Source organism: Chionomys nivalis, chromosome 1, assembly GCF_950005125.1.
Source record: "Chionomys nivalis chromosome 1, mChiNiv1.1, whole genome shotgun sequence".
NCBI lineage: Eukaryota > Metazoa > Chordata > Mammalia > Rodentia > Cricetidae > Chionomys > Chionomys nivalis.
This window is the reverse complement of record NC_080086.1, coordinates 194,831,567-194,840,890: the sequence shown is the minus strand read 5'-3', so window position 1 is coordinate 194,840,890 and position 9,324 is coordinate 194,831,567. Positions and strand designations below refer to the sequence as shown.

Sequence of the window (9,324 nt, the reverse complement as noted above, 5' to 3'; positions counted from 1 at the left end):
CCCACTTTTAAACTCAGTATGGGGGAACCTAGGGGAGGAAGATACTAACATAGGCACTTCAGTTTCATTGCTAGAGAAAAAGACCAACAAAGTCTCAGCATTTTCTTGCCTAGGTTGGTCCTGTGGGTTTCTCCTGAAGGTGCCATCATTAGGCTGGGTCAACAAATGGGAAGGGGTGGTTTTCTCTTCTACCCTGGAGCTTTTATGGGTGTGTGTATTGGGGGAGGGAAGAAGGTTCCTGGGCTCTAGAGTATCAGGCATCCTTTCCTTACACACACACCATTCACACACACACACACACACACACAAAGAAAGAGAGAAAATTTTATGTTGAATGAGGAAAAGAACTAGCAGGAAATTTTTTTTTCCAATGTCTCCTATTGAGAAGGGGGTTCTTAATGTGGCTATGTAAATCAACACCGAGTTATTTCTTTGAATTCAAAGGCCATTTATCCAGGTCTAATTTCTTTAGAAACAACGTGATAACTGAGCCCAACTTAGCAACCAAACCCAGCCAAGTCCTAGATGGTTTGAATGTACTGCCACAGCCCCCACCGAGCCTGCAAACCTTTCTGGGAGATCCAGGCATTCTCAGTCCCGCACGTGTATGCAAACATCCTTCAGAACTAAACTGGGGCCATTCTCAGACCCAATGAGCCCACTCCTACACACCTACCCCTGCAAGATAAAAGCGGGAGGTGTTCTGAGGGCAGCGTGCAACTTTTTCTTTCTACTTAATGTGGACATCAGCGATATAAGCAGGGATATAAAATCTCAACACCTCAACACCTTAAAAAGTGAACTGCAGTCTAGGCCTCCAATTCCCCCTTTTTAAAACTTTAATGAATATGATTCTTATCTTACAGTAACAGGCTCTAAAAAACCCACTTAGGCCTCCAGATTTCTAAGTTTACTTGTATTTTGAATGATAAAGGGTTCGTGGCCCTACTCGCCCTTCTTCCCCTCCCACTGGCAAGAGTTGGCGAGGTTCCCCAGAGGGCTAAACAAAGAGGAAAAAGCCTGGACTGCGCGGGAGGCGCCGGGGCCGAGAGCCCCTGAGGAGTGCGACTTTTTTTTGCAAAGCTCTGAAAAGCCCCAAGTTTTGCCTCTAGTCAAAGGGCTGGCAGCAGGTTGCACTACTGTAAAGTAGGGCTAACTTCTAGTGCCCGCTTCGCAGTTTATCTAAGCTGCCCCAGACACCGGGTGAGGACTAGGAAAGGAACTGCCCAACTTCAGTTGGAGCAACGCGACTTGGGCTCCAGAAAGTCTGTGTGAAGAACGTTGGTGGGAGAGGCCACACCGTGGCAGGCACTGGCCGCCCACCCTTGGGCCACAGGAGTCTTTAGTCCTCTATTCCCTGAACTGGTGGAAAGTCCTACTATTCTACCCCGAATGAGCACACCGAGACCGCTGCCCAGTTTGGTGTGAGCCCTTGCTCGCTGCCCTCGCCGAGCCGAGCTCACCCAGCAAACCTCAACAAAAACTACACCATACACAACTAACCCTCTAGATGCACACTTGTACCCCAGAAACAGAATGAAGGAATTTTATTATCCTCTACCAACGAAGGAAGGGATAAATGCCCAAACAGGACACGAGAAGAGACAATTCCAGGCTGCCTAGCTTCCTCACACTTTAAACCAACCAGGGGGAAATCCCTTTGCAAACAGACGCTGAGCGCCTAGGATCTGGAGCTTAAGGGGTGAGAGGACATTTCCCGGCCCCACCACCTTCATCCCGCGCCAGAAACTATCAGAGTTGCTGGGAGTCAACCGGCAAAGCACTGCACCTGCGCGCGTTAAGGAGAGACACAGAAAGGCGAACCGGAGAAACGCCTTCATCGTGTTAACAGCAAGCTGCAGGGTAAAGAGTAATAAAACTGCCATGTCTACCTGCTGGCTTTGAGGACATTACGAGCTGGGCGCGCAGCCCGGGTGCACCACCAGCGGTGGGGAGGGGGTGTGTGCTTCCCTTTCCCTGACTTCCCTTTCTGCACCCCAGTGCATCTTTCATTTTCCTAGATGTTGTTTTAATTCACTGACGATATGTAAACGCATGGGTCGCGTTACAGGTTCGCGTGTTAAGCTGCACCTCCTGTTAAAAGGAAAGGAACAAGGGATGCCACTTAAAAATGAATTCAGAGTTACTGAACCGGCTCCCGGGACTCAAGAAGTTAAGCGTAGCGGGCTGGTCAAAGAAAGACCGAGCAAATGTAGCTGCCCGCGAAACTATGGAGAAAACTGACGGACTACGAGCCTCGACTCCTTTGGAAAAAAAAAAAGAATAGAAAAGAAAAAGGCAAACTTGCCTGCGGGCGCTTGGAGACCCCGGGCGGGTGGCTAGAAAAATCAATTAGCATAAACTGCAGTAGGCGACTCCGGCGCAACCTGGAAATTGAGCGGTTCGGTCGGCTACCACCCTTTTCTGGAATTCCAGTAGCAAGCAGCGCCACTAAAATTTCTATTTTAGGGTTCTTGGGGTCGTGTAGCTTATGGGCTAAAGACGGAGTAAGGTGCAAAGATGTGCCAGTAGTTTTTCCAAAAAGACGACCTCGTTCCTCCATCCTCCAGCCATCCCTACACAGGCTTGCTACATTTCTCCTTGTAACCAAAACCTTTCAGCTGGTTCCCAGAGCCCACCGAAAGTGGGCACCGAGCCCGGGGGGTAAGGTGGGATCTTCAGATTTTGCCCACTCAAACTCTGATCGCCTGGGCTCCCGGAGCCTACCTGCGGTCCCGGGGCCGGATCCCGGTGCGGCCTGGCTTGCCCTTCTCCGAGCCTAGAATTGGATCGGGTTCTCCTACCTGGTGGCTGGGCCTGAACGTGGCTGCCTGAGCTTCGCTGTCCCTGCTCCGCAGCTTGGACCTAAGTGAGTCTGGAGACCCGAGGGAGAAAGGCTAAATCCGTAGCCCTGAGCTGCTCCAAACTTAATGTCTTTCCCCAGTCCATCTTTGAAACAGAAGTGGTTCTACCACCTGGATGTGCGGATATAAACCCCCTTGCAAATAATAAATGGATTAATAATAACAAGGTATGAAGTTCTTTTTATAGAAAAAAAGGAGAGAATTGAAACTAAATGCGGCAGTTAGACAACCATTTTGATAAGAGGATAATTGAGGCGACACTGGTGTATAATTAGAGGATAATTTATGCTATATCCACTTTTATTCCACCTCCCAAAATAAACCCAGTCCATAATCATTACAGGCAAATTGTTCTGAATTTTATAGCAGCAATTTGAACAAAGTACTGCAGTTAATCATGGGAGATTTTTGTGTATTCCTGATTAGAACTCTAATTGCCTCCTTCCAGAAAGTAAAAATAACTGTGAAACGACTCTATTTTTATCATTAACAATGTTGACAATAAAATAAAATCAATTGGAATTGTAATCGAGAGACAAATTTAGGACGAAGGCACTTTTACTTGGGTAGTTTATATTGTAATCAAGATTTGCCAAACCACTAACCGCATGTATCATTTGCATATATTTGAAAGCATTACAGTAGCTTCTGTTTTCAATAGGAAAAAATACATTACTGTCAGCCCTCCAACGACTCGCTTTCAGAGCAGACTGCTGTGCTCTGGGCTGGGAGGTGTCCCTCCTCCCTGGGGGGTGTCAATCTAAAGGACATAGGACCTACAACAGCAGGAATCTCGCCAGAACAAGGTCTGAGTTTTCATTCTTTACTACCCCCCATGAGATGGAGCCCAGATGTGGGGTCCTTCTTCCCTCTAAGGTTTCAATAAAGAACTTCTAGAAAAACCCACCGTGACAAGGCGCTCCCCTGGGAGTAGAATAGGATTGGGGTCCAGAGGGGGGGGACGATCAAGTGAGGGGGGGGTCTGGCTTTAAATGCTAGGGCCACTGCTTCTGAACACAGGCAGCCTGAAAGGGTGCAAGTGAATCAAAAGAGATGAGTTTTCAGCCAGGCTGTTCCAAGCCTCCAATCCTGGAAACAAGGGTTCCAGGATCTGGGCTTGGAGCTTCGACGGGATTCCTCCTCCTCCCTCCACCGCTGCTATCCTTTAGTTCCAGGCGGACCCAGGTTGCAGCTCTGGGCTGAGATTGTAGTTGCTTAAGGTAGGCGAAGAACTCCGCGAGCAGCGCACACGCCAGTAGAAGCGGTGCGCCTGTGACGTCAGGGGGCGACTGACCAATAGGGAGGCGCTGCCCTTTGGAGACAAACCATTCGACTCGTGGCGTCTGCATCAAGTCTGAAAGCAGACGCGCAACTTTCGCAGAATCCACCTTAAAATCTCTGCCTTAAACTGCACCAGCCCCCAAAATATCCAAGGGGGGAAAGCAAGGGGGGGGAGAAGAGAGCAGATTCCCCCCTCCCCCCTCCTCTCCCATCCCTCCCCCTTCCTCCTCCCTTTGGGTTAACAAGGCCCTGCTCACTATATCTCTTTATATTAAATATATATATATATATTAGAGAAGAGCAAGGAAGAGAATCACCTCCGCCCCCTCCTTTTTAAATTTTTTAAATTTTTTTTTGCAAGGATTCCGAGAGCTAAGGTGGCTGCAAAGGGGAGAGCGGCGCGAGCCAAGTGGGGGAGGGTGGAGGAAACCCGGGAGAAGGCTTTCTCCAGCCCCCAAAGTTTTGATGATGACCATGACTACGATGGCTGACGGCTTGGAAGGCCAGGACTCGTCCAAATCCGCCTTCATGGAGTTCGGGCAGCAGCAGCAGCAACAACAGCAGCAGCAGCAGCAGCAGCAACAGCAACAGCAGCAGCCGCCGCCGCCGCCACCGCCGCCACCGCCGCAGCCGCACTCGCAGCAGACCTCCCCGGCCATGGCAGGCGCGCATTACCCTCTGCATTGCTTGCACTCGGCCGCGGCGGCGGCGGCGGCGGCCGGCTCCCATCATCACCACCACCAGCACCACCACCACGGCTCGCCCTACGCGTCGGGCGGAGGCAACTCCTACAACCACCGATCTCTCGCCGCCTACCCCTACATGAGCCACTCGCAGCACAGCCCTTACCTCCAGTCCTACCACAACAGCAGCGCGGCCGCCCAGACGCGCGGGGACGACACAGGTGAGAGGCCGCTTAGGCAGCTAGCTTCTCCCGCCTCCCCACTGCCTCCCACCCCTCCCTCCCCGCTCACTTCCTCCACGCCGGGCCTCTGCCGGCCCCCTCCAGCGGGCGGCCCTGCGCGCCCCCAGCCGGGCCCCGATCGCCTGGCGCCTGCCTGCCGGCTTCTCCCAGCCGGGCCCCTTCCCGCCGCGGTGGACCCATGGCTGGCTGACCCTGCGGCCAGCCTGGCTTCCCTGCCTCCTGCGCGCGCGCTTCCCACTGCGCCCCCGGGCTGTGCGCTTGTCTTGCTCCAAGGTCCCTTACTGCACCATCCAGCCACGGGCTCTGCGCGCCCTCTGCCTTGTTCCTTCCCTTTCGCTGTATCCCGCGTTTGTCAAGACTGGGGACATTTTGGGGCTCGGATTGAAGAGCTAGTTAGGTTGCCCACCCCACACTGGGCATGCAGGGGCCTACTTTGCGTGGGGCACCTGGTGCGCCTTAGTGACTTGTAACAAAACTGTTGCGGCCGATAGATTCATTTAAACTAATGACTATTGGGCTTTTTCTTACCGCTGTGCGCTTTGAGGTGTCCCCTGCCCCCATCCTGACCCGGTCCCCTCTCTCTGGGTTTTCGGTAGTACTTTGGCTGCTCCTTTGTTCTTGGGGGAGAAGCAGAGGGCCTGGGGTTGATAGCTCTCTGTTGTCTGGAGAGCTGCAGCCTGCCCCGGGGCTGCTCTGAGCTGCTGATTGTGTTTTGTTTCTGGGTTTTGATCCACGCGAGCAGAATCATTTCGAACATACGGAAGGGACTTAAAGCTTGCAGCTAAGTGACACAAAACCAAGTGGGCACGCAGACACCTGGGTGGCTCAGATACAGCTTCAGGCATTGTAAAAAGACAGGCCAAGAAGCCGCTCTCGGCCCAGAGAGCAGAAACCTCGCGGAGTCGCGGACTCCGGAAAGCCGCCGGCGCTGTCTCCGCTTCTGCGGAGTGCCGCTTTTATGCAGCGGGCTTCCGAGACTCGACCACCACCAGGCATTGTTAGGCCTAGAGGCTCGATCTGAGGGAAACTTCCAAAGCCTCTGGGGACACACGGTCACAGTGGACCCCGGGAGTTCCGGGTATGGTGGGGATACTACGAGGAACCCTTTTTAAGTTTGGGAGAACTCCTTACAGGCCTTGTCACATGAAGGGAGAAGGCAGCAGTGGCCTCACGGGTGACCACTCCTTTGTGTCATTTGCTTACAGATCAACAAAAAACTACAGTGATTGAAAACGGGGAAATCAGGTTCAACGGAAAGGGGAAAAAGATTCGGAAGCCTCGGACCATTTATTCCAGCCTGCAGCTCCAGGCTTTAAACCATCGCTTCCAGCAGACTCAATACCTGGCCCTTCCCGAGAGAGCCGAACTGGCAGCTTCCTTAGGACTGACACAAACACAGGTAATTCCCGAGAAGCCCGAGTATCCCTGAAATGCTGGCCCCGCTTGCCAATCGTGCAGAGAGCACACCAGGAGGAATTCTTGGCCTAGTCAACCAAGGATGCAAGGAGCTAAATGACAAATGCTTATGTTCCAGTTGCGCATTTTCACGGGATCACACAGTTTGGAACAAATGACATGGTATTGGATACTGGATTGGATTTGCATATACACCAACCCTCTGCGACTCCAGCCGAGCCTAGCATCTTTCCGTGAACAAAAAGCATAGCTCAATCAAATCCGATTTCAGAGCATAATAACATGACACAAAACAATTGTGTGTGTGTGTGTGTGTGTGTGTGTGAGAGAGAGAGAGAGAGAGAGAGAGAGAGAGAGAGAGAGAGAGAGAGAGAGAGAGAGTTGGGGTTGCCAGCTAATAAGCAAAATAAGGGCATTTCTTAAGGGCCTTCTTGTGACCCCTGAAGAGCTAATAAGAATTTCAACTCATTGACATAGGAAGGAAACTTAAGAGCTGAGACAAGCAGCAAGTTAACTAGACACATTTTCCAGTAGCTTAATAAAGGCATCTGTGTGAAGCCATTCCCTCCAGGATGGGTAAGCTAGGGATTTTTGAAGATTGCTTTAAGCTCAGTGATTACATCACCCTGGTACCAAATAGTACAGGTTGGGGTACTTCACTATAGTCTAGAACTTGACAGAATTGAAACACAAAGAGAATATTCCCCCAATTATGGCCTGGGACACCACAAATAATAGTCCTGATCACTTGAGAGATGTGCTGGATGGCTCAGACTTCACAGAGAGGGGCCTAGAGGTGACTACATTAGGCTGCGCTCTCAAACCATCAGTTAAACCAAGTGCTGGAGAGGCCTACTATGACATTCACCACCTTCATGCAGCAAGGTCTTCAGGTCTTACAAGACAGTTGCCCCGACTATGTAGAATGGTGTTTGCAAGCCACTTCCCTAAGCTCTTTCTCACCAGCCTGATCTCTAGTGCCATCGTGCCACTGAAAATATTTGAGGTTTCCTATGATATCCTAGATACTCCATGACTCTTATTCTTGGAAAAAACAGATTCAGGAAATTTAAAGGTAAAGCTGCTTCGTACATTTTCTTTCATCAAAAAATTTGGGTTGTCCTAAATGAGCTGCCAACACAGATTTCTGATTCACATGTGGTTTTCAGAGGCCTTTGACTTCTAGTAGCTATCCCAATCATGTGATGATTGATGACCTCTGTTTGCTTAAGTAACATACTAGGTAGGGAATGGGGGACGGTGCATTTCTTAATCCCTGCAGGACTGGAAAGATATTTATGTCTGAAGAAAGATATCTCAGGCACATTCCGTGGCATATGCACAATATGCACAGGTATGATCAAGTGATTTACTTGTAAAATGCAGCCTTTAATCAATTCATAGTCATTTGCTACTTGGATATGCATAGCATTGCGAGTTTGGGGGTTATTAAATATAAAACTAAATAATTGGAGGAGGCAAATTCAGTTGTAAGATTTTGACCCAAAATCTACTTCACTTAAATGTCCATAAAATTTTGGTCCACCAATCTCATTTGATTTATTTGTAATTTTATGTTGATACTTTAAAGCCCAGGCTAGGATTCAACCCAAGAATCACAAGAACTGTAGGTATCCCAGCAAGATAAGGGTAGGCCTATAGCAGAGAAATGGAAAGGGATGTAAAGAGGTGAAGGGGTTGCTTTTTGGAATTGCAATGGTTTTGTTGTTTATATATATTGCTTCTTGAGCCTAGGCTGATAATTGAAGGCACCGGTTTGATGTTTATCTGGCCTAATGATCGCTGCATTTCTTGCAGGTGAAGATATGGTTTCAGAATAAACGCTCTAAGTTTAAGAAATTGCTGAAGCAGGGAAGTAACCCCCATGAGAGTGACCCTCTCCCAGGTTCAGCAGCCCTGTCACCTCGCTCGCCAGCACTTCCTCCAGTGTGGGACGTTTCTGCCTCCACCAAGGGCGTTAGTATGCCTCCCAACAGCTACATGCCTGGCTACTCGCACTGGTATTCCTCACCACACCAGGACACCATGCAGAGACCACAAATGATGTGACTGCTGAATGGATGGCCTCCGGGACTTCCCAGAGAAGCTCTGAGAACCCAGGACTCACCTGCATCTGCCAAACAGCCTAAGCAACAAGCTCAGAGGAACTGTCCCTGAGATCTGGGATCTGGGTCTCTCCTCTCTTCTCTCTCTCTCTCTCTCTCTCTCTCTCTCTCTCTCTCTCTCTCTCTCTCTCTTCTCTCTCTCTCTCTTTCTCCTTCCTACTCTCTTTCCTTCCTCCTTTTCTTTTTTCCCATCCCTTTTATCTTTCTTTCCTTCCTTTCCCCCTTCCCTCCCTTTCTGCAATCTCCTCTCTTCAATAACTGAATAAATCCTTAATAAGTAACTTTGCATCTGACAGAGAGAGAGAGAGAGAGAGAGAGAGAGAGAGAGAGAGAGAGAGAGAGAGAGAGAGAGAGAAGTTTTTGTCCAGTGTTCTGGAAACCCATCACTGTAAGGATATTTTCCCTCACACCTTGGGATCCAGGCCTCGGGCCTCCTTTTTGGGACTCAACATCAAAATGACTTTTTTTTTTTTTTAAATAGACATTCTACACCCGCAGAACAATCTGCACAAAAACATGGCAGCATTTTTACTTGTTTAATGAGTTTAAGACATTATGTGATGGAAAGACAAGTATTTTGGACTCCTGAATTTTTATTTACAAATCCAAGACTGAGAGAAAAAGGAAGGAGGAGGAGGAGGAGGAGAAGGAGGAGAAGAAGAAGAAGAAGAAGAAGAAGAAGAAGAAGAAGAAGAAGAAGAAGAAGAAGCCC

At 49.6% G+C, this 9,324-nt stretch overlaps 1 protein-coding gene across 1 annotated transcript; it reads left to right on the top strand.

The window, feature by feature from the left end:
- The first annotated feature begins 4,463 nt into the window (after positions 1–4,463).
- Dlx6 (distal-less homeobox 6) lies at positions 4,464–8,665 on the top strand. The gene is made up of 3 exons (XM_057783897.1): positions 4,464–5,049; positions 6,276–6,469; positions 8,305–8,665. The coding sequence occupies exons 1-3, from the start codon at positions 4,611–4,613 to the stop codon at positions 8,554–8,556; spliced, it is 885 nt and encodes a 294-aa protein (XP_057639880.1). The 5' UTR covers positions 4,464–4,610; the 3' UTR covers positions 8,557–8,665.
- The last annotated feature ends 659 nt before the right edge of the window (positions 8,666–9,324 follow it).